Source organism: Megascapheus bottae, chromosome 1, assembly GCF_031878675.1.
Source record: "Megascapheus bottae isolate mThoBot1 chromosome 1, mThoBot2.hap1, whole genome shotgun sequence".
Taxonomy (NCBI): Eukaryota; Metazoa; Chordata; class Mammalia; order Rodentia; family Geomyidae; genus Megascapheus; species Megascapheus bottae.
Genome location: NC_143509.1, coordinates 68,854,140 through 68,880,768, shown reverse-complemented (window position 1 = coordinate 68,880,768; position 26,629 = coordinate 68,854,140). Strand labels below are relative to the sequence as shown.

Genomic DNA, 26,629 nt, shown 5'->3' with positions numbered 1-26,629 from the left:
TGTAGTTACTTATTTCACGAAACAGATTGTTAGTTAAATTGTTAGCAAAAACTGACATCTTACTGGGAATAGACATATCTAACATGAAGATGAAGAAGAGAGGAGGGCACAGGTATGAAACAAAGAAATGAGGGGAAAACAAGATGAGGGGAGGGGTTGGGAAGAAGGAAATGAGGATAAAAACATGAGAAGGGATATCAATGTGTGTGAAGTAATGCACTTTCTAGCTGGCAAATATAACTGTAACCCTTCTATTAATTACAATAAAAATTTAATAACAATGAAAAAGAAACAGAAATGAGTGCTAGTGACACCGTCTAGCATCTTTTACAGTTGGGATTTGCCCCATTACAAAATGAACTGCAATGAAGAAAGTTTTATTTTTCATGACAAATGCCTCAATAAATTTATTTGAAAGTCTTGTCACTTTGTAGAATAGTGACCTTTGTCCAAATGAGTGTTTGTCTGACAAACCTAACCTACATGCTTTTTATTTAGCCAGAGTAATGATGTATGTGTCTGCTTCTTCCATTCTCACCTCTGCCTGCCATTTGTCACTTTCTACCTCCAGACAGCAGGCAAGGCTCTTTGTCTGCCTCAGCTTAATATGTATGTCCCCCATGCGGATGAACACCGTGTGGTGATGTCTCTCATTTTACATCGATGCTTCCAAACACATCCTGGTATGCAGTGCTAAATTTTAGTTTGGCATGGGCCTAATGGCCCATGTTTATTATTTTGTAAGAAAATTGGGCCTATGTGTTATACTTTTGTCTGTGTGTCTCGTTTGTGTATATACACATAAATTTCTATCTTACAGGTAAAATTATTCAGAGATTTTAGCATAGATAACTTTGGAATATTAGACACTGCATCTTTATCTATATTACAGCTTTTGTTCATATGATTTATAATGAAATCATGGGGGAGAGTTTATGTAGATTACCTATTTTTTCCTCACACAAAGGTTTTAGGACACTATTTTTCCTCTGAGGTTAAATTAAAAGATATTTGGAGCTTATACTAAATATCATATGTCAACCATCTTAGAAGTTAAACTTCTGAGTTTAAACAGTTGTGTTAATAAAGTATATAGTAGTAACAGTTGAATACATGGAAAATCACCTCTATCAGCTAGCAATACTTAAATTCAGTGTACAATCAATATCAATAATGCATTTCACTTAATACTGTCATGAAAGGAGAGAGGTAGTAAAATTGGGAGAAAGGATAACAGAAGAAGGCTGAAGAAAATGAAGCAGAAAGAAAGATGTTGGCAGCGCAGATGGAGACTTCCAAGAAAGATTAAGTTTGTGATAGATTCATAGCAATATAGCATATCATAGCTCTTAGAGTTTGTTCATGTGTTGGATCACATGTCTTCTTTTACAAAAACAGACTTATGGCCCTGCCATACTTCTCTTGGACATATATTATAAGGAATGGAAATCAATGGAATCAGCCAAGATACCGAACAATAGATGAACGAAAAAAGAAAAACATGGTGTAGATAGATAGATAGATAGATAGATAGATAGATAGATAGATAGATAGATGTATGTATGTCAGACAGGCACATGCCATGTAATACTACTTAGCCATTAAGAAAAAAACTTGTGCCATGTGCCTGTGGCTCATGCCTGCAAGTCTAGCTAATCAGAAGGATGAGATCTGTGGATTTGGTTTTGATACCAGTTTGTGATCCTTTCATCTCCAATTAGCTACCAAAAAGCTGGAAATACAGCTGTGGCTCAAGTGGTAGAACACTAGCCCTGACAAGAAAAAAAGAAAAGGAAAGAAGGAAGTTATTTGCTGGAGAAGTTTGGAAATGGAAATAGATAGCCTAAACTTAAAAAATCCAAATATCAAATATTTTTGCTCATTTGTAAAATCTAGATCTAGAATGATGATAGCATAAAATGTAATAAGGAGGACTATCTGGAAGAACCATCTAATCAATGGGAATTGGGATAGAGGAAGAGAGGACAGAACTATGTTGAATTATATATGTATGTGTATATGTATCTGTGTGTCTGTATGTAAAAACAACATAGTAAAATTTACAGAAGACTGAAAAGCTGATGATGTGAGCTAGTATTGTGGGACAATAATAGAGGGGTGAACATAATCCAAGTATACTGTTTGCATTTATAGTATTATCATACTGAAACCCCTTTATACTATGAATGTATCTGAATGTATCTTCACTTGAAAATGAAGTCAGCAGTTACAGTTATAGGTATTAGAACTAAGTCTAAGAAATGTTAAACAATGCTTAATGTATACAACTGTCTGAAGCAGAATTATATTTTGAATCTGTATCATTAGACTGCATCTGGCATCCCTCTCTTGACAAAGCCCTCTTTCTTCAGATACTAGAAAAGGCTATGACGACTGTGCTGAGGTCATTTTTCTGAGGAAAGCCACAGAAATCCCTGAAAGTATTTTCCTCACTAATCATCCATATAGGAAATAGAGTGAAGTTTATTAGAATATTTTAATCTATGTTAATTAAAATTTGTTGTTTCTTTTAAACTTATAGTATAAAGATGCATTTATGAAAGCAAATCCTGGCTACAAATGGTGTCCTACCACAAACAAGCCTGTGAAATCACCAACACCCACTGTCAATCCACGAAAGAAACTCTGGGCCTTTCCACCTGACTCTTCAAGAGATTTGCCAAGCCCCAAGAAAGCAAAGACTGAAGAAATGCCTCAGCTTAACTTTGGAATGGCTGGTGAGTTTAGATACTGTTTCTATTTATTATAGGACCAAAAATATGCTTTTTGGTGAGTCATGGGGCTTGAACTTGGCCTGGGCGCTGTCCTTAACTTCGGCTCAAGGCTACCTCCCCTCTTACTGTTTTCTGGAGGTTAATTGGAGGTAAGAGTCTCAGGTCCTTTTGTGCCCAGGCTGGCTTTGAACCTTGGTCCTCAGATTTCAGCCTCCTAAATACCTAGGGTTATAGGCATGAGCCACTGCACCTGGCTATCCATCAACTAGTATTTAACAAATAGAAAAAGGAGAGAAATTTATAATCCATATAAAGAATGACAGTTGTTTTAAACCTAGGTCATCAGATGGTCTTCAAATAACCAATAGCCTACTTCAATAGCCTACTTTGTTTCCTTCTTCCCTTCTGTGTGTGTGTGTGCATGCATGTGCATATGTACATGTATGTAGGGTTGGTGTGGGGTGAACTTGAATTCAAAACTTTTCCCTCTTGCTTAGGTTTTTCACTGAACCTTTCCTTGTTGCTTAGGTTTTTTCACTTATTACGGTCACTGTATCACTTGAGCTACCACCTCCATTTTCTACTTTTTCCTGGCTCTTAGATTTGCCTTCCCAGGCTGGCTTCAAACTCAGATCTCAACCACCTGAGTAGCTAGGATTACAGGGTGAGCCACTAGTGTGTGGCGTCCCATCCTACTCTCCATCTTGGCTCCTCTATCTCATAATTGGATGAGATTGGAGCATTACCTATAGAGGATAGCGGTATGGATTGGTAAATGGAGAGGATAAAGAAGATAGGGACTAGACAACAATGTTAGCTTGGCAAGAGCTTAGGAAATTTTATATTAAGCAGAATTATCAAGAAACTTAAAAAGTCATAATAAATTGAGTAACTAAAACATTGAAGGCAATAACATAAACAACTCTATTAAAAATTAGAGATGGATCTGATGGCTGTATCGCTTACCCTCTCCTGTCCCATTCCTGTATGTGCTGAGCAGATTTCAAATGAAAGATGGTTCCATTTGCTGTAATATTTTGAGAGTACAGGAATACTACAGTGTTAATTAAAATGAAGTAAAGTATATATTTCTCTTGTAAATATCTCTTATCTTCCCTGTTTCAGTATAGCATGCAAACAGTAGTATGTAGAATGCAATTAGGAGATTGAGCTGAGTAGAAGCAGTGAAGTTCATGTTGAGCCATAGGCATATCCAGTTCCATATACCAGACAATGTTTCTTCAAAATCACAGTCCTGAACCATTGAAACACTGGAAAATAAGAGTTGAGCAATACCACAATGACATATTAAGAAAAAAACTGGGCCTGGAGTGTGGCCTAGTGGGTTGCCTAGCATTTGCGAAGCCCTGGGTTCCATTCCTCTGTACCACAGAAAAAGCCAGAAGTAGTGCTGTGGCTCAAGTGGCAGAGTGCTAGCCTTGAGCAAAAAATGTCTAAGGACAGTGCCCAGACCTTGAGTTCAAGATCTCAACCACCTGAGTAGCTAGGATTATGGTGTTCAAGTCCCATGACTGGCCCCAAAAAAGTAAAATAAAAAAAGAAAGAAAAACGATCCGGTAGAGTAACAATTGTAGTTCAATGTATGATTCATAGTATAAAGATTTTTATTAATGTTGATTTTTACATCATATTTCAAATACCTTGTTTAACAAACAAGTATTCAAGAAGGGATTCTCTATATACAATCACTAGCATATAAATTTTAGAACGTAATTAAAATTAAGCTGAGGGTTTGTATGTCATAGATACATATCAATCTATGTCTATGGAGTAAATATCTCATCATACATTTTTATGTCTATGTAGTTATGTTGATATCTCCAAGACCATGTCTATAATCTCAGGTACCTAAATATTGAGTCATTACTATTGTAGTGTTTGGATCTAATTTCTACATATTAAGGATACCATGCACCTTTTGTTCCTTTGGTCTTTGCTTATCTCAACATTATTCACTCTTAATTTCATTCACTCTTTAAAAAAATTATGCTTAGAGTTTAGGGCTGGGATTTTGGCTTAGTGGTAGAGTGCTTGCCCAGCATGCATGAGGCCCTGGATTTGATTCCTTGGTATCACATGAACAGAAAAAGCCAGAATTGGTGTGATGGCTCAAGTGGTGGAGTGCTAGCCTTGAGAAAGCCCAAGGACAGAACCAGACCCTGAGATCAAGCCCCAGAACTGGCAAAAAAAAAAAAAAAAAAAAAAAAAAAGAAAGAAAGAAAGAAAAGAAAAGAAAAGAAATTGAAGTTTATTATAATAATAGCGTTCTTGGGAAATAGTGTTTTCAGGTAACTATTCTATAGTAGAATTCTAACTGAACTCCCAAAATGATGTCTCCGCACGTCCCAGAAGAATCCAGTGTAAGAGATCTGTTTTTGTTTTAGCTGTCAATTTGTATAACTAGCCTCAACTGCTTGTTACTAGCCTCTGGGCTTCCAAGGTTGTATGATTGTTGTATTTTTCTAGGACATTTTATTATCTGGACCAAAAATGAGTACATCAATGATGAACTTCTAAACTTAATTCCTTGATCATTGTGTAGCATGGGTTGCTTTTCTTTCAGTTCTAAATCTAGGTTAGTATGTGTAGGGTTTTATTGTTTATATACAATTGACTGAACATGACAGGTTAACTACAGAACCTATGCAGAAGTATGTTTTGTAGTCTTCTTTGCAGTACTTATTTGTGTACCTTTTCCCTACAAAATGGAAGTCAAACCTGAACTTCAAACAAGATATTTGTAGGTCATTTTTCAAGACAAAATAGAGGGCACAAGAAACATTCTTCTGACATTTATCTCAATAATGACTCATGCATGTGTTAGAAATCCATAATCAATACTTTTTTTAAATTTAGCTTGGGTATAGTAATATTACTCAAATATTCTCTTTCTTTCCAACAAGATAAAAGTGAACTAAGTTGCCTTTAATTATAACCCACCATTTAGTTCCCGGACTCTGGAGAATACTAAAGGGAGTTTTAAAGAGTAATAAGTATTTCTCAACATAAATACTCGTTTTGTTCTGTTTTTCCAAGTAGTCCTTGTCCCTCCATATTTTAAATTTTAGATTAATCCCAAAGTTGTCAAATGTATTTTTGAAAAGTGATTTTTGAAAAGATGTGTAGCATCTAAGATACTAACTTGCTCAATAAATGGAAAGTGTTCTATTTATGTGAATTTATTTTTCAAAGTTTGAAATAATCTTATATAAAATATAAATGATATGAAAGATATTTTCTTGGCATATCTTTCCGTATCAGTCTAGAAAACTCATAAAAAGTCACATTTGGTATATAACTTCAGTTATCATGTAATCATGTTCATATTTGACTTTTTAATTTCATCTATACATCTTTACTTTAGAATGCATCACCCCGTCCTCCTGGTCTCTTGAATGACAGCTGAAAAAGTGTTTGCCTCTCAAAGTACCAGGCTGAACATTACTTTCTACTAAATTCATTTTCCTCCTCATTTTTATTTTTAATTAGGCTTAAGTATCTATTTTAGTAGGCACAGCAATTCTTAAATTTAATGCTTAATTAAAATTGAAATCTTCAAAATTCACGAGGTCTGTTTTATCAAACCAGCCAGTGTTCAGTTGTGCATTCTATATGTGTCTTCCATGTAACTGTCTACCACAATTAAGCTATTTTCTTTTCTTTTTTTTTTTTTTCCTACTTTTTCTTTTTTTTCTGGTCTTAAGGCTTGAACTCAGAGCTTCTGGTCTGTCTCTGAGATCCTTCTGCTAAAGGCTAGTGCGCTACCACTTAGGCTATAGCATCTCATTTGGCTTTTTCTAGTATAATGTGTTGGAGATAAGAGTTTCATAGACTTTCCTAATTGGGCTGGCTTTAAACCACAGTCCTCTGATCTCAGACTCCTAAGTAGCTAGGATTGTAGGCATGAGCCACCAGCACTTGGCCCCATTGAGTTGTTCTTTGAACACCCCTTCATTTACTGAAATTCTTTTTGCTCTAGTAACTTCCTAACCTCTCCCCACCCCACTATTTTCTTTTTTCTTGTTATATATTTTTTGACTTGTCTTGCTTTTTGTTCTACTTCAGAACATTTTCTAAAAAATAAAAAAAAATTATATGTAGGATATGATCAAAAGTCACTTCATGAATTCTTAAAACATGTAGTATACTTAATGGTATATCTTTAGCCAAGAAAGAAAATAAACAACTGTAGGTATACTTAACATATGAGGCCCTTGTCTGTTGTATGACTAGTGAAGATCTCTCACTCTGTGGGCTTTCCATTTAACTTACTAGCTATGTCCTTTGCCATACAAAAGCTTTGCAGTTTAATGCAATCCCATTTGTCCAAACTTTCTTTAATTTGTTGGTTTCTGGACTTTTATTAAGAAAGTTTCAATCTGTGCCAGTGAGTCCTAGTGTATCTCCTATTCTTTCCTGTAAAGTTTCGAGAGTATCTGCTTTTACCTCAAGGTCTTTGGTCCATTTGGAATTAATTCTCGTGCAGAGTGATATAGAGGGATCCAGCTTTAGTTTGCTACAGGTGCTTAACCAGTTCTGCCAGCACCATTCGCTAAAGAGGTTTTCTTCCATGTTATTATTTTTTTTTTTTGGCTCCCTTATTGAAGATTAGGTAGCCATAGGTCTGTGGGTTTATTTCTGTGTCTTCAGTTCTATTCCATTGGTTGTCAGGCCTGTTCTTGTGCCAGTACCAAGCTGTTTTAGTTACTATAGCTCTATAACAGAGTCTAAAGTTTGGTATTGAAATTCCCCCTGCCCTGTTCTTTCGGCTAAGAATTGTTTTTGCTATTCAGGGCCTTTTATTATTTCATATGAATTTCATATGAAGTATTCCCTTCTTGAATATTTGTTTGTCAAACATGACATTTGAAATATGATGTAAAAATCAGTGTTAATAAAAATCTTACAATAAAATAAAAAAAGTGAATTTTTTGATTGCTTCCTATATTTCATTAAAGAATGGCACTGGGGTAAAACAAATCCTCAAAGAAACAAACCATCTCATTAAAAGGTGGGTTAGAGACTTAAAGAGTGATTTCTCTGAAGAGGAAATAAGAATGGCTATAGACATGATGAAATGCTCAACATCTCTGATCATAAAAGAAATAAACACGTCATTTGAAATATGATGTAAAAATGTTAATAAATTCTTTAATTAAAAAAAAGAAATGCAAATCAAAACATAGGTGTCCCACTTATGGTCATGGGTTTCTCATTTTGCTATTTTTGTTTTGTTTTTTGTTTGATTTTTTTTGCCGGTCCTGGGCTTGAGCTCAGGGATTGAGCACTGTCCTTGGACTTTCTCAAGGCTAGAGCTCTACCATTTGAGTCTCAGCACAATTTCTGGCTTTTTTCTATGTATGTGGTACCGAAGAATCGAACCTGGATCTTCTTGCATGCTATTTTTGTTTTGTCTTTCTCTTTCTGTTGATTATTAAAAGAATGCCTGCACTTCCAGCCTTCAGAAGATTGAGGCACAAGGACCACAAGTTTTGAGTATGAGGCTATGTAGTAAGTTCTAGGCTAATCTGGGCTGTTAGCATGAACCTTATGTCAGTAAAAATTAATTTTTAATACTGAAGATGTTTTTTATTAAGAGCCAGATTTCTGAGATTTCAGAAGTATAAAAATATATGTTGATTTCATTTCAAAATATTTAAAGCAAAGTTATTTATAAAAAGCCTATTATTACACTTGCTCCTCAAATGCTCCATCACTTGAACCATGCCTCTACCTCTTTCTGCTTTGACCTTAATCTTTCTATCTCTGCCTCCCCTGTAGTTGGGATTACCAGTAGGAGCCACTGTTCTATATACTTGCCTTGAATTCCCATGACAGAAGTAACTAAGTATAACGGTTTCAAATATCTTAAAAGACAATCAAGTTAACTACTTTGTTTTGTTTTAAAAATAATATCTCAATACCATATATGTGAAAAATGCCCCAGATCTGGAATACAACTCACATTATAAAAGGCTGTGTTTTTTTTTTTTTTTAAGTGCTGTATTAGAAGACTGGTAGGATAACAGTAAAAGTTAAAGGGTTAGGCATGGTGGTGCATGCCTATAAACCCAGCACTCTAAGGCCTACAACCTGGACTACATATAACACTCTAGAAGAATGAAAAACAGCAATGAGGGTTGGAAATAAGTGAGCATGATGGAGACAGAAAAGATGGGAGAGAAAAGAAAGGAGGGAGAGAGAAAAGATGGAAAGGACAGAGGGAAGCAGGAAGAGGAAGATATGGGAACAGAAGTCTAGGCTCAATAAAAGTAGTAGACATAGAAGCTACATGTGGTTATGTCAGATTTTTGTCTATGAGCATCCTTTTTGATTTTGTATGGTTATATATACATTATACTTAAAAGTTGATAAATGAATTGATTATTTACTTATTTAGATCCAACCCAAATGGGAGGGTTGAGCATGCTGCTGTTAGCTGGAGAACACGCTCTTGGAACACCAGAGGTAAGCTAGTCCCTCTTGTCTTTCCATCCTGCTAGTAGTGGGAATATCAGAACCCAAGCACCTTTATTCTGGAGACATTATTTCTGTTATTTACAGCTTGTCTTATTTATAATTATCCTCATGAACACCTAACAAAGTGTACGATATTGTGGGTCAAAAGTGTAAAATAGGGGCCGGGAGTTTGGCATAGTGGTAGAGTGCTTGCCTAGCATGCAGAAATGGTGCTGAGGCTCAAGTGGTAGAGCTCTAGAGGCTCAAGTGGTAGAGCTCTAGCATTCTGAGTTCCAGCCCAGGACTGTCAAAAAAAAAAGGAAAAAAGTATAAAATTGATTCAAGAGGACACAAACAATGTTCACTCTATCAACCATTCCCTGCTTTTTAAAAAAATTTTATTGTCATGGGCCGGGAGTTTGGCCTAGTGCTAGAGTGCTTGCCTGATATGCATGAAGACCTGGGTTTGATTCCTTGGTACCACATACTTAGAAAAAGCTGGAAGTGGTGCTGAGGCTCAAGTGGTAGAGTTCTAGCCTTGAGAAAAATTCAAGGACAGTGCTCAGGCCCTGAGCTTAACCCCAGGACTGGCAAAATAAACTAATTAATTAATTAATTAATTTTTTTTAAAAAAAGCTGGAAGTGGTGCTGAGGCTCAAGTGGTAGAGTGCTAGCCTTGAGAAAGTCCAAGGACAGTGCTCAAGCCCTGAGCCCAAGCCCAGGACTGGCAAAAAAAAATTATTGTCAGGGTAATATGTAGAGGGGTTACAGTTACATTTGTCAGATAGTAGGTGCATTACTTCTTACACACTGATACCCCTTCTCATGTTTTTGGCCCTGTTTCCCTCCTCCCATCCCCTCCCAATCATCTTGTTTTCCCTCCTTTCATTTCCTATTTCAAATAAACAAACGTAACAAAGTCAGATACAGTAATCACATGAGATTAACTATTAGTTATTCCCTGTTTTTTTAGGATATTTTAATCTGAATTTCCTAGTGGAAAAATGATAGTGAGAATATGAAATTACCACCCTCTTTAGTATTTTGGACTCTTACTTTAAAATATCTGCCACTACACCTTTGCAGCATTCCTTATTGTTAAAAAGGAAAAAAGGGATCTAGAGATGATGATCTACATATTGCTTTTGTTAATAAAAATGTTTAGGTGTACTTTTGCTTTTGACGGACAGGTAGTTATAGTTAACCATGCATTATTTGTGTTTATAGAGTCTTCTATTAATAATAATTAATAAAGGCAAGTTGAATTAGCATGTAGGCCAGATAATTTTACCACACTGGAAACTTTCAGTGCTCAGTCACCATAGCTATGTAAACAAAATAATTGTGAGTTCAATTGCATTATAGATCTACACTTTTTTTAATTAAGTTTTTTATTGTAATTAGTAAAAGGGTTACATGATATTTGCCAGATAGAAGGTGCATTAATTCACATACATTGATACCCTTTCACATGTCTTGGTACCCATTACCCTCCCCCCCACGTCCCCCACCCATCTTGGTTTTCTCCCCTTCCCTATCAAATTTCAAATAACCAAATACAAATAAATTCAATATATCAGATAACAAAGTGAGATACTATAACAATATGAGTAGATCTATACTTTTTAAAATTCTGTGTGTGCTATGCAAATAACAGTTAAAGTTTATTTGATTTCAAAGTTGTTTATATGATAATTTGGCATTTATTTTTATTATATGTAATTTGTATCTGGGTCCTACAGTTGCTGATCATGCATTCAGTTTAATTCAACTGAGTTTGATATCGAAAAAAAATGGACAAGATAATTTACTAGTAGTTATTTATATTGCATTGGCTTTTAACTTCAAACAGTAGAATAATCTCACTTCTGTATTTGCAAACTTCTGACTCAGTCTGTTTGTGCATATAGTAATATCATCATTGTTCAGCATTATTCCACTTCCTATTACAAGGTGCTGCCTAATGGCAAACCAGGCTTCCACTTGGGTAAAAGAACCAGATGTGTCGCATAACATGTTAGAATGAGTTATAATGTACACTTAACCTTTCCCCATAGTCTTAAGTCAAAGGATTCTGAACAGTGCAGTGCATAATGCAAGTATCATTTGTCCTCATAGATATAGATAAACTTGATTCTCTTACATAACTGGGATTACAAGCATATGTTCCTTAAGTTCCTTAATCAAACTTTGCCTCCTGTGTAATTGGAATTAAAGACAAGCACCATCTTAGCAAAAGTTCTCAATTTCTATACAAGATGTTACTCCAAAAATGTAGACATGCTAATACAACTTTAGGGCATTGTCTGAATTGGCAGATGAATATAAGACAAACACTGCAAATATTTCATTAGCATTTCCTAAGAAAGCTAACAGGATGAGATGCACAATTTGGAGCAGTTATTATGAATTTGTTGATTTTATAAGGCTTGACCAGTGACATTTGGCACATACTCTACCACAGAAAAGTTAGAATCCTTGTTCTAAAGTATACTTAAAAGAAAGAAGCTTTCTTTCCTTTGTTCATTGACCAGAGGCCTAAACCATATGGGATAAATTGCAAGGCTTGCTTTTTTTCCCTCTTTTTATATGAACAATACAATATAGGTAATAGATTTTCTTAAACACTACAAAGTTTTTTTGTGTGTATATTTTTTCTATGAAAACTGTAAAATCCTATATTAAAAGTTTCTTTGGCTTGTACTGTTTCCTTAGTTTTACCAGATGTACTTTTGGAGTTTGTTAGGGAGAAATGATAATTTCTTGAGATACATATAACCAGTGAATAACAACAATTGAGTTTCCCACTCTCCCCCTCTTCCCCCCATCTAATAATTCTAAAGCTGCCATAATAGACATGTGGTGAACATTCTTATATGACACTGTTACTGAGCCAACCAGGGTTTTATTTATTTATTTATTTTTATTGTTGGGATAATATATAGAGGAGTTATAGTTGCGTTAGTCAATGCATTACTTCTCACACATTGATACCCCTTCTCATGTTTTTGTCTCCATTTCCCTCCCCCTACCCCCTCCCAATCATCTTGTTTTCCCCCTATATAAGTATACATACAGTATACCAGGTTACCAAATCAGGTATGGTAACAATATGAGATTAACCAAAGGGCAACAACAGAGAAGAGAAATAACATAGTACATTAAGAACAACAGTCACACAAGATAAAGCTCTTGTCAACCAGGGCTTTAATGATCAAAATTGTGATTAATGTTGAGTTGGTTTTTAAAAAAAATGAAAGGAGTGAATTTTAATTTACACCCTTTTTGACTTTTTAAAATTTTCACATAAATAATCTACCCTGTAATAGTCTTTATACTTATAGTACATGAAAAAATGCTTAAACTGTTATGGATAAGATGTTTAAAATGATTTATATTTATTGATTGAAGAAAAATTGAAGTATTGAGTAAAACTGACAAGAAGGAATGGTTTCTGTCTCATAGTGGCAGAGTAGCAGAGTAGCTTTGTCTCTCTTGGAACCCCATTGCAGTCCAGGAAAAAATGTGATATTAGGAGCTGACTCTGTCATAGTGAAAGAAATGGAAAGAAAAGCTTCCACTGAAAATGAGATTGCAGCATGTTATTTTAGTCAGAAATCAAATAAAGTTTAATCTTTAAAATGTACAAGGCAGACAAAAAGCTTACAGAGAACTGCGAAGTGTCAGCCAGCCTCAGTGGAATGCCCAGAGATAGACCTTAATTGATACTTCAGTGTCGTTGCTTTCACATTTTGAAAGAACCCAAAATTTAAAAATCAGGAGATAGAAAATTTATAATTTTCCCAATAATCTTTGGGAAAAACTGAAATGGAAGTAGTTTTCACATTAAACCCTTTCATTTCATATGAAGTTCTTAAAAGATGAAAATATAATAAATGGAATTGTTTGATCTAGAATTATTAAAAATAATCTCCAGGACTAAAGATCTTCTATTACATTTGTCACTTATTTCAATAAAAATGTAACATTAAATTAAAACTCAACATCAAGGGATAGTTATTAATCACATAATGTAGAAAACAGTTTGCATTAATCCTAGTTGTAATCATGCTATTTATTCCTAATTGAGCAACAGGAAGTCATTTTGGCCAGAGCAAGAAGGATGGCTGGATAAAGTGGAAAATAAATACAGATAGGAATATATATATATATATATCTTCATTTGAATGACTGAAATCAAAATTCCAGAGTATTCATAATGCCCTTGTCCTAGAGTCTGTGACTGAGGAATGCTCGTTTCCTTTTGTGGAAAGAACATTGTTTTATTAAGCCTCTTTTTGCTTTGCCTTCCATGCTGTGAAATAAGCTAATAATAATAGCTGCTTGCCTGTAACTCCTAAGACTACCAGGAAGATTAATTAAATAAAATATGTAAGGTATTTTTAACTCTCCTGAAACAAATTCTTTTAAGTATATATTATTACCATAAATCATTCCAAACACTTTGTACTTAGCTTAAAAATGTAAACTACATTGGGCGTTATTCCTGCAGTCTGTAATAGGTTTGCATAATATGCTTGCAGTCTACCTGTCGTAATATGCTTGACCAGCAGGATATATGCATATATGTTTCATGAACACACAGTTCCTTGGCCACAGAACCCCTGGAAGATTGTTTTCTTCATCACCAGGTGCTCAAGATAGGAGCAACTTAATGTCTAGGAGAAATCAGTGAATCAAGAATGTACAATCTTGGCTGAATTAGCATTAAGTGTAAACAGAAAGTGCTAGGAGAGGACATGGCTGTATCCTACCTATAAGAGCCTATAGAGGGAGGCCATGCTACATAAACATTGAACTGTATCAATGTGATTGAAATTTGAAAACAATATATTTTGTTTCACAAATTTATAACATCAGTCCTTTACCATCTCTGTCATCTTTGATCTTCCTAATCCTTTACAGACTACAGAATTAGATGTTGTAACACTTTTTAGTTTTTTTCTTAATAGTCTTATGTTTTACCAAACTTTCTCAGCATGCTCTATTTAAATAGCTTTGGATTGGAAACAGTGATAAGATTTAAACTGTGTATTTGCCTTCTGAATAGTTAACTACTGAGTTAACTAACCTCTCCTGAGCACTGCGTCCATTCGCCTACTGTTCTGAGAGATACCAAAAAGAGTAACTCTCATTCTTTAACAGCTGTGTGTTGTCTTGTCTGCCTTACAAGTAAATATTAAATCACTGAGGTAATAGAGACAAAAGGTATAATTATACTTTGATATAGCTATAAATTAGCAATGCTGAGATTAGAACTAGGAGAGCTAGTCATTCACTTTGTAGTATCCAAGGGCCTTGTGATTCATTATTCATCTGCCTACCCATTTTCATCTCTGGTCACTTCTCCATTTTCCTGTGCTGGACCCTTAGTGAAGCTAATAACCAGAGCAGGAGCATTTCCTGAGTGCTTTCAGGGCTAGGCAAAGACCTTTACATTTATTAACTCATTTTAACTTCCCTAGAACTCTATGGCATTGGTTTATCAGTGCATTCATTCTCCAAGGTCACTGAGTAAGGAAGTCATTTTGCTAAATGTAAGCCTACATATTTCCCACTAAATGATGACAGAAGCAAAAATCTGAGATACATAGACAACAGTTGACTACACTAATATTTGTTAATAACGATATCCACATTTTAAATACTTAATTTTGAGTTTAAAATATATTCTGATTCGGATAAAATGGATGCAGGTTTTTACCATTGTTACTGTAATTTCTCTGTCAGTGAAATGGTGATGGAATGGTTAATTTAGTTTGAGATGTGCCTCTCTTGGGTCATTGTATAACCATCCCAGATACCCATAAAGCTGTTCAGCTCATTTGGTGAGGAAATATCCTGTACTTAAATTCTATACTGAAAGGGTGACTGTTTGTTGCTCCCTTTAGCTGGAACTGCCTCCACTAGCCAAATAGCCCAGCTCTTTGCTCTGCCATCCATGGGACTCAGAGTGCTTCAATGCAAGCCTTTTTCTCCAGCCTTGTTACAGTCATAGATTTTCCATGAGTTCTCACACTGCACTGATGAGCTTGCATGAGCTCATCAACAACAATTCTGGCGTTTCCTCCCCTCTCTTCCCTTTCCCTCCCTCTCTCTCTTTCTCTCTCAGAGATGAATTGGGAGGGATACTGTGGAAGGGGACAGCAAGAACGCTGGGGAAAGGAGAACAAGAGAATAAAAGAGATATTCTTCCTGAGAGAGGAAGGTCATCAGTGCTACTGGCATTATTGAAAGAATGTTTAGATCCACTATTATCATTGCATTCTCTTCTTACAGTGAGTGTCTTTCAGAGACAGAAAGAGGACAAAGTAATATTGCTTTCCACTTTATCAAACAAGGAAACTGGAGGGAGAAAGGTGCTGTCTGTTAGTGTAACTGTCAAAGCAGCTATTTATAAAACTAGCCTGCCTGGATTCCCATCCACACAGATTGTACTGATAACAAACCTTCACCCATTGAGTACAATCAATACTCTGGTAGTCTGGATACCCTGAGTGAGACCAGTGTCTTGGTTTTCCTTTCAGCTGGGTGACTTATTCGTGTTTGGGAGCACTCAAGATTGTGGTGCTCTCCAGCATAGCCTACTTCCCTCCTCAGGTATAGTGTACAAGAATGTCAGGCAGCCAGGTGCATTGCTTCAAGATTCAGGCTCTTTATCTCTCCCATGGAATCTTCTAGCCTAACTTGAATTTTCTACCCTGATCTGCCACTTTCCATGAAAAACATTCCCAGCTCCCTACTGAGCTGGCTTCCCTTTCTTGTATTCCCTATTTGAGCTTTAGCTTACTGTGGAGCCACTGACATTGTCTGACCCTCTGCTGTGACATTGTTCCAGAAAATTACTGAAGACTGACAAATGCTATCTGTGATTTAATTGGAGCCCACATGTCTATTGCTTTATTTCCTTTACCTCCTAATTGGTCTGCCTCCAGTTGCTCCCCAGCCGAGGTCATTGTGCACACCACTGACAATTATCTAACTGCATATCTCAACATGGTGTTTCTTTAACTCAAAACCTTGGCTCGTTCCTCATTTCTTCTAGCTGAATTTTCACACTTAGTAACACAGAATCCCAGTTTCTGTCAGTCTACTTCATTTCCTACTACATTCCTTTGGCATTTTGATCTTGACCCATGCTGGAGTAGTTTGTGCTTCTCAAAATCACGTGGCCTATATTTGCCTTCATATTCCCTTCCACACTTTTCTTTTCTTTTTTTTTGATTGAATCAGAGTTTATTTAGATACAAGTCTTTATAAATGGCCACTGTATAGCTATAGTTAAATAACTTATTTTAAGTAATTCCAATACAGTTAGGCTACAAGTATACAATTTCTGTGTCTGAACTCTTTTTTTTCTGCTGATTCCTATCCCTGAGCACCCCCTTTTTCCATATATTTTTTATTGCAATTGATAGAAGGGTTACATTATATTTACCAGCGAAAGTGAATTACTTCACAAACATTGATATCCTTTCTCATGTCTTGCTACTCATTTCCTTCCCCCCATCCCTGCCCCTCATCTTCTTTTCCAAATTCTGGCTTGCCTTCTAGGTGTATCTCAGACCTTCTTCTACCCACAGAACGATGACTCTTCCCTGTTTCCTTCAAGCTCCTTTGAATGGGCTACCACTTAGACTAGCGTGAATTGCAAGCAAACTAAGAGTCCAACATACTATTTGGGGAAAAATCATACATACATACATATATATATATATATATGGTCTAGAGTTTAAACTTATTGAAAAAACATCTTTATGTCTGGTAAGATAGGTGTGTTGAGTGAGTGATAAGTAAAGGTTTGAATTAACAAGCTTAGGACTACATGGCTAGTATGTGCACATGACCCTTATGTTGGCTATGTCCCCACAATAGTACTTGCTGGTATGTGACTTTGTTCTGCTTTGTATCATAGGAGCAGACCCTGGATAATTCCTAGATTTCCAAGCCAATTACAGTGTACAGTAGGCTTGATCGTGTTTTATGTTAGGAGGCTGAATCACTGTTCTGTGTCTATGGTTTTTCACTATATAACTTGCTCTACTTTTTTGTAACTTGATTCTGCTAATCATTTTTCCCCCTCTTTGGTTATTGAGAAACTTAGCTAAATCGAAGAACTAAGTTGAAGTTGAATGTGTAAACAAGCACTTTTCTTTTTTGGGTGTATAGCATCACCTAGTGGCTTAATGGGTTATTTCACTGACTATTTCTAGGAAGAACATCTGAGCTTTTTCTCTTCCTTTATCTAACCACTGTTTATATAGTATCTTTTCATTCTGCTGCATTAATGATTGTGTGTTCTATTATATTTAAGAAGTAAACTGCCTCTAGAAGGGAAACAGATGTTAAGATTGGTGGTTAGGCTTAAAAAACATGCCTCACCTAATAAAAAGAAGTATTTTAATGTGTCTTAGACACAAACAATAGATGACAGCACAGCACCATATTTTATACATTTCACAAGGTCTGATTCAACTCAGAGGCTTTCACAGGAAGTATTCTTTCCCTTTCATATAGACTCCATACCTTTTATTATTCGCCTTATTTATCAAGCATGGGAGAATGAATTCCACATATATACATTTTCCATGTTGTTGAACCATTTCACATTTGGAAACTGTGTGACATCACAGCATCTTCTGCTTCTACTTTAATGCAAGGTGTATCATCAGCAACTTAGAATCATAATCATTCTTAAATGGAAAAGATAGGTTTTGTGGAATTATTCCATCCAATGGAGGAATTACCAACACTTTATGGCTACTAATTCCAGGATTTGTTCACTTTCTCTGAAGAGTATTTCATATGTCCTTACTAGGAACATTTGACACAACATATCAAACTGTCAAGTGACCATAAGAATCTAGCTGTCCTCAGATGGCAAGCTAATGAATGGTTTTATGCCTTCTTTGTAGTGCTTATCAGGGGAGAGGGTAGCCATTACTCTTTAAAAATCCAAAGGAGACTAATGCAACTTAAAATACTTGTTCCTACCCCTCTATACATTACCCCGACAATTTAAAAAAAAAAACAAAAAACAGTTGTTCTTGCTTGGTGGCCTGTGACATTGCTAAAGCATCTCCTCACCCCCCGAACTGATTGCTAGAACAGTGTTAAGACACTGTGTATCATTCCATAGGAATACACCCTCTGGCACAAATAATCACCTACATGTTTAAAAACTCAAGTGGAACAGATAGGAAAATTATATATTCAAGTTAAAAAGAACATCTATATAACCCTATGTATACAACTGGATGGATATAGACAGAGTATTAACGTTGTTTATTTGGCGAAGTACCACTATAGGTGGTTCCTTCTTTACATTGCTTTTATGAGGGGCTTTTCTCTCTCATAGATTTTAAAATTTTACAGAGAATTTAGATTCACTGCTTTTTATTAAATGCATTTTAACATCCTTTTTTGTGTGTGTGTGAGTCATGGGGCTTAAACTCTGGGCCTGGGCACTGTCCCTGAGCTCTTCAGCTTGAGGCTACTGCCCTACCCCTGGGCCTAGGCTAAAGCCCTGCCCTTGAACCAAGCCCCACTTCCTATTTTTCTAGAGGTTAATTGGAGATAAGAGTCTCTAAGTCCTTTTGTGCCCTGCCTGGCTTTGAACCTTGATCCTCAGATCTCAGCCTCCTGAGGTAGCTAGGATTACAGGCGTGGGCCACTTTTCCCACATGGCTTTAACTTCTTTTTGTTAAGAAACTAAACTTCCTCATTCAGAAAAATGGATTTGATACTGATTTCAGACTTAAGACCTTCTATTAACTTTTATTAGTTCATTCAGCAAGTATTTTTGAATATCTGCATTCTATCTAAGCAGTGTTGAAGATAAGGCATTAAACAGAGTCCCTAAGAGGAGTTATATAGTAAGGAGATATATAGTTTTATGTGAAATCTACTAAAAGAATCAAGGAGATTATTGAATGTTAGGGAGGTCAAGATTTACTTGGTAAGTTACCCTTTGCGGGGGCAAGTGACCCTTTGCGGGGAGTGTGTGTGTGTGTGTGTGTGTGTGTGTGTGTGTGTGTGTGTATTTATCTATAAAACTAAGGAAGGGGTTAGATCCGAGGAATAATGAAATCTTCCTCTGTAACTGTGTGACTCCTGTGATTTTTGACCAGCTCAAATAATGATTTAAATAATGATGTCTCCCAGTTTCAGAAGTGGGTCTGTTCCAGCACTGGTGTTAAAACAAAGAGCACCTGATTAGTAGAATCTTGTAAAAATTCTATTTCTAAACATTGTGGAATTCTATGCTGCCATCAGAAAGAATGACATCACCTCATTTGTAAGGAAATGGAATGACTTGGAAAAAATCATATTAAGTGAAGTAAGCAGGCCTCAAGTAACATAGGCTCAATGGTTTCCATTATTTGTAATAATTGGTATAAACCTTGGACTTTCCTAGATACATACAGCCATATAGGAGGAGGCTAAATGAAAGGACCTCCAGGCTATGGAAACAAGAGCTATATAATTTGTGATTATTTTTCGTAATGCACTATGTTATTTCTCATCTCTTTTTTTGTTCCTTGGTTATTCTCATATTATTACAGTATCTTGTTATCTGGTATATTGTATATACAATTATTTGTTTATTTGAAATAGGAAAGGGAAGAGGGGGAAACAAGATGAAGGGAGGGGGTGGAGTGAGGGAAGAGGGGACAAAAGCATAAGAAGGTATATCAATGTATGTGATGTAATGCACCTTTTATTTGGCAGATATAACTGTTACCCTTCTATTAATGACAATAAAAATAGTTTTAAAAAAACATTTTGATAGCTTATCAGTAGTGAAGTTAGCAATGAAAGTAACAAAGTACTAAATGTTTACTCAACCAAGTAAATAATAGAAAATACTTATCATGAGAGAAATTCCTCTAACTTAAATATTAAACTTCCCTTGATCATGGCTTGTGATGTAAATACATGCTATCCTGTATCAAGGGAGTTTGCTTTCAAATTTTACTTTCTCAGAAGAGTTATTCTAACAGACCTGACTTGTGTTTTTATGTAGTCAGATAGCAGGCCTGAAAGGGACAACAAGAAAGAAGTGAATATTCATTGGGTTTGGTGGCAGAAAATCAAGAGATAGTGTGTTGTTATAGACATTTCTTTAGATGAAGTACTGCCCATCTCCCGTCTCTTGCATATAATTCCACACTAACTATATTTTTGTCACAGTGTTGCCTTAAATTAGGGTTTTTTTTTTTCCAACATGGGACTGTGTCAGGTTGGTTGCCTTCTATTCCCTTCCAGAAGCTCTTCCTGTGATGGTCATGCCATCTTCCTTTGTTTCAGATATCCTCTGGCCCTTGCAGACCTGATGTTTCAGAATCCCCAGAATTACGGCAGAAGTCACCTTTGTTTCAGTTTGCTGAGGTAATTTATTGTAAATGTCACTTTAATAATGAACAAATTATAAAACAAGTTAAAATTTAGTAAGTGATAAAATGAAGACCTCTTTAAGAACTAAGGAATTCTACTTAGCTCTGTTATCCACAATGGGAAAAGAGAATTAAGTTTTGGAAAAGTTATTAGAGAAATAAATATGTGTTTAGAGAAGCTATTAAATCATATGAAATGTTATTATTCTTGATTCCTAACTTGGATTCATGGACAGTGAGGTTCAAAACATAAAATACATAGTTTATGTGTAAATATTATAAAATATATTAACTATTATAGAATATATAATTTAATACAAAATATATGTATTGATTTGTAAATCAGAAGACAGAACTATTAGCTGTATGTTCTTTTTATATACTTAACTCTTCTTTTATTCGAAAGAACTGCTTGGAATTGGGCTTTTCAGTTCAATATCTCTCAACACTGATTCAAAGTGATTATATAGAATATGCACATTATCCTTAATATCAAGTGTAAATGTTAAAACTATTTCCCAAAATATCCTCATTTACTCTAGAACTCTATATGAGCATTTGTTGGTTTTATTTATTTATTTATTTTTGCCCCTTAATTACCTCATTATTTAAGTAGTCTTTTCTTGCACATTCTCTGCTACTCTCATCCTTCTAGAAGTTCCCATCCTGTCACAGTTTTGTAAGAAGACTGTACTTTTAGTTTCACATTATTTTGATACAATCATATCAGACCAGTAAAGAGTCTCATGCCTGTGCTGATATCACCAGATTAAGAAATATTGTAAATTTAAACACAAACACACACACACACACACACACACACACAGACACACACACACATTCATATATTTGTCTTTATTGGTCTGCATCTGAAATCTGGAATGAATTCTAGTAGTTCCAGTAGTTGTTGTTTGCTCAAGAATTAATCAATTCACTCTGCAGTCCATTTTTAGCAGCAGCTATAGTTGTGCCAAATTAAGTTGGACCCAACTTTGAAATCAGAGATGCTTCATGAATGATCCCTAAACCTTTATAGATTTAGTAAAATTTCATATGGAACATGGGGTATATTAGAATACTTATATCTGGTGGCCTATTTGGCATGCCAAAGATTCCAGAGATCACTGGCCTTATTTAATATAAAGGGAACTTGGTCTAATACTTGTTCAAGACCTACTATTTTTTATGTGAATTGAAATCTGACAATATCTCAATATTAATTTTAAAAGTGTCCTTCTGTTTAAAACTTATAAAATGATTTTCAGAAAACTACATGGAGCTAGGCACTATGGCTCACGCCTATAATCTTAGCTATTCAGGCGCCTAAAATCTGAGGATTGTGGTTCAAAGCTAGCCTAGGCACTAAAGACCTTGAAACTCTTATCTCTAGTTAACCACTAGAAGCCCAGAAGTGGTGCTGTGGCTTAAGGGATAGTCTCAGAGTCCAAACCCATGACTGCTTAAAAAAAAAAAATAAATAATAAAACCATGGATGATAATATTAGTTCTGTTTGTATCCTAATTTAATTTCTAAAGAAGTATATAGTAGGTTAGGCTCTTCCTTTTATACAAATTGCTTATTTACTCTTTTATAGAGTGTTATTAGTAAGAATGAAATGTAGTATCTACAGTAATTTCTATTGAGTTTATAATTCCAAAGACTGCAGAAAAATCCCATTTGATTCCTTTTTTTTAGTTCATCACACTTGCATTTAGTATTTACTAGAAGTTATAGTTTTAGTGGCTTAAGTAAGTAAAGATCTGAGATTTCAGCCTTAAATGCTTTCAAAGTACTGGTTAAATTTTATCCATTTTGTTTATGTCTAGTTTCTAATTACAGTCTATTTGATTTTTTTTCTTCTTATTGAAGGTGTATGGTATCCTTAATATGTGGATATTAGATCCAAACGGTATTTAGAGCGATGACTCAATAACTGGGTACCCAATATTATGGACATGGTCTTGGAAATATAACATAACTACATAGACATAATCTATTATTATTATGGGCTGATACTTATTGTTTTAAAAAATGCGTATCTACCTTACTAATATAAAAATCAGAGTTTCAGGGGCCAGTAGGCCAGTAGTGTGGCCTAATGGTAGAGTTCTCACTTGGCATTCACAAAGCCGTGGGTTGGATACCTTGGTACCATATGCACAGAAAAAGCCGGAAGTGGTCTTGTGGTTCAAGTGGTAGAGTGCCTTGAAAAACCCCAAGAACAGTGCCTACACCCTGAGTTCATGGCCCAGGATTGGCAAAAAAAAAAAAAAATCATAGTTTCCAGTCGTTTCCCTAATACTCTCATCCCTAAACATCACTTTAATACTATATTCCCACATTTTCACATAGTTTTTCTAACTTCTAAAAGTCACTTTTCCTGAAGCTGAGTTTTCTGGTTGAAGAGCTGAGATTCAGGTTCATTTATTACCTAGTAAGTAATCTGTGATGCATTTATCTAAGCAGTTACTTCTGGTGATTTCAGTGGGGGGAAAAATGGACGGAAATTATAATGGCCAAGGTTTCAGCACTTAGGTTTGTAGCTGGAGAGAAGCTTTGTTCAAGTTAGAACCAAAATTAGGAACTGCCTTGCTTTCAGAATATCCTTGAAAGTATTATACCAGAAGTTTGAATGTGGCTACCATTCAAAACAGAAGGAAACAAAAAAGATCTAGTTTACTCTTGTGTTTTATGATACCATCTCCTATCCACTGCTGGACTGGGGAGGGAGAAGGAAAGAAAGTAGGAGAGAGATTGGGATACAGGTCTTTAAAAAATGTTTTTTCATATTTACTGAACAATTATTCAGGTCTGGCACTATGCCAGGCAATACATTATAAGGCTTATTTTTTTTTCTCAGTATAATCTTATAAAATGGGAATTATCATCACCATGATTTATAGTTGGGAAAAAAATAAAGTGAAGAACTCAGAAAGCTGAGTTGTCCAAGGTCATGGAACTGGTAAGTAGCAGAACTAAGATTTAATCCTAGATACTTGAATCACCTCCATATAATTTCTCATGCTTTTTCACAGCTAACCACACACAGAGAACAGCTTGAAGTGAATATTGTAGAGGAGACAGGTGACTGGCTTTCTTTGCAGCTTTTAGCTTTAAATACTATATTTTTAAAACATTCATTGAAATTAGGGAAGTCATATTAATATGTCTCCTTAACTGCTGTTTGATACTTACCTGGTACCCTTGTGGAGCAGTCTCACATGAGCCAAATTGTATTTTTGTTCTATTCAGCCATCTGGTTTTAGAAACATGGCCTTCCTCTTCCCCTTTATCATTTTATCCTGTATCCTGGGATGGAGGTGTGATGACTCATGTCTGAGTCTTATCAGTGTCTGCAGTGGAAATATATGGCAGAATCTAATAGACTGATTCAGGAAAATGGTCTTGTACACTAAAGTGACTCGTTCCTTTCAGATATCTTCAAGTACATCCCACCCTGATGCGCCTACAAAGCAGTGTCAAGCGTCAGCCTTGTTTCAATTTGCAGAGGTAATTTTTTTTAATGCTTATTGGGCTCAGAAAACTTGTTGATCTCAAGAAATAATAAAGAATTTCCATAATGTATGGTGAACATTAGGTTTGCCTTGTTCATACAGAGATATCTATGTGGTTTTGTTGCTATTGGTGTATTCATAGTCAGATTAGGTCTTACACCTGTCTTATAAGTATGCATTGAGGAATCCATTCAGAGTAGACATCAGTAATTCATTTATTTCAATTTGTTTCACATGCTTAAAAAAATCTATTGTCAACATGAAGGCTAGAGAGGACTCCTGTTTATTAGATGCTTGCAGTGGTGAAATTAGATGCTGTAATGCATGAATAATCCTCTCAAAATAAATTAAGTGGTAAATATGACCTATCAAATCATCAGAAGTTAGCTTTTGATTTGATTTAGCTATGTCCAGTATTTTTATTAACCAATCCCTGGATTAGATCAGGTTAGTGCCTTTAAGATCACAAATTTCTTTGGTTTGTCAGCCAGGCAGCATAGAGCAGTGTGTTTTCTTGGTTGATATGCTAAGGAGGCAGTTCTGATAGGCTCAGTTTTGCTATGGAAGCCTGGTCCTCAGCCGTTTGCTCATTCCTAATGAGCACTCTGTGACAAGTAATAAATTGTATGTAGTTCATGAAAATGAGATATTGCTTGCTTTAGATTTTTCACTTTTCAGAATTTTTTATTAATTCCAGCAAAAAATACATATTAGAAACTAAGCAATATTTTATAGAGTTGAAAGAAAATGACAAGTAGGATTGTTCTGTTTAATATTGATATATTGAATCACTTTGTTTCATTTGAATAAAGAGTGCTGCATAAGTGAAATGTAAAATGATATCTTTTTGGCAGAGAAAACTTGGCATTTTTGAAAATGAGGAAAAAATGTTTTTAGTTTTTAAATATATGTTTTTAAATGCTTCTTCCTCTTAGAATACTTCTTCACCCCTGTGACTTTATACCATCATTTGGCCTGTTTATGTATTAGGCTTCTTTTCAAGTTTTTGGTTTGAGCTGGTGTGAGCTATTATATGAAATGGGTAACAAATACATAATGTTATCATTCATAAAGAACAATTTGCTTGATGAATCTTGAATACATTAAGATTTTATTGTAATTTTCTGTTCTGATGAACAGACTGTTATTTGTACTTTCTAGGGAAATAATCTTCATAAAGTAATACTTTCTTGTTCTTCAGTAGTTGTCAACACCCATTTATTTGATGCTCCCAAGTTTTTCAAGAGCTAGGAAAGAATTTGGGCATGTTGACTAAATTCATTTTTAATGTTGATATCTGAATCATCCCCATCCAGCTTGTCAAGAACATTTTTTTTTGTTCTATTTATTTGCCATACATTCTGTTGGATTAAAAATTCTTTATTCTGTAGAGTGAACATGAAAAGGTATAGTGGTTTATCTTGGACATATCTGATTCTTGCATATTTATTGTCTACCAAAAGTGTCAACTTAATATGAAATGTCTTCATAGGACATCTCCACTGGTGTTGATGTATATGTAACAGCATGATTGCTACTTAAGGTAATATCCACAGAGTAACTAGGTTTTCCTGAAGCTAGAGGGCAGCTCTGAGGGCCCTGGGGATGGTGTAATGACTGCTAAGGTGTAATTCTTCAGAATGAGATTCTAAACAAAGTAATCTGTTCTTAATGCCCACTCTACTCAGATAGTGAGAAGATTTGGTCCTGAATTCTTAATTTGATTAAGATTTTTTTTTTATTTTCTTCAGCTTATCTAAGAGTTATGCAGGGAATTATCTCAAGAGAAAATTGCGTGCATTGTGTGTGTGTGTGTGTGTGTGTGTGTGTGTGTGTGTACGTTGCGTGTAAGTGTAACAAGAGAGACACTAAAATTAAAAAAAAATCCCTTTACATTTCTTAAATTGTTTTTCTTTAAATTTTACATCAAATCCTGAGGTTGTGCCTTCTTTCCTAACCAAATCTGATATTTTAAACCTAAGGAAATTTACTTAGTATTAGCAATGAAACTCAATACATTTCATTTAAAAGTTCTTTTACAGCTGTTTACCTTAAAGGAGAAAAATAATATTTGGGTTTTGAAAAGGTCTATATAGTACAGATTGTTTCCCCTTACTTTAGCCTGCTTCCCATTCCACCTTTGTGGTACTCTTTATTTCATCAAGATTTCAGTTGGCCCATCTGATTTGCTCTCAGCACAGAGCTATTGTTTTCCATTATTTAACAGGTCTAAAAGCCATGACCAATCCATACATTCTCTTCTGTGCTATGTGACTGACTCTTAAGCCTAGAGTATATCTTTACATTGAAAAATCACTAATCTAGATGATTTAGACAAATGGATTTGAACATTAGTACTTTACTTAGAAGATACTGACCTTGCCAAGGTAAGTAGAGATGTAATCTCACCAAATGTAAAGTTTTGTCACAATGGGCTATGAAGCAGTAGATCTAAATTTAAAACACTCATTTTATGATGGA

At 35.3% G+C, this 26,629-nt stretch overlaps 1 protein-coding gene across 11 annotated transcripts in view; it reads left to right on the top strand.

Annotated features, from left to right (window-relative positions):
* The window catches only part of Bbx (BBX high mobility group box domain containing), a 223,327-nt gene that overhangs the window by 146,743 nt on the left and 49,955 nt on the right, over window positions 1–26,629 (top strand). For all 11 annotated transcript variants that reach the window (XM_090346935.1, XM_090346928.1, XM_090346923.1 and 8 more), the window contains 4 exons: window positions 2,543–2,738; window positions 9,157–9,224; window positions 20,547–20,627; window positions 24,069–24,143. In XM_090346935.1, coding sequence (XP_090203061.1) covers window positions 2,543–2,738; window positions 9,157–9,224; window positions 20,547–20,627; window positions 24,069–24,143 — 420 coding nt within the window. The remainder of the gene's footprint in view (window positions 1–2,542; window positions 2,739–9,156; window positions 9,225–20,546; window positions 20,628–24,068; window positions 24,144–26,629) is intronic.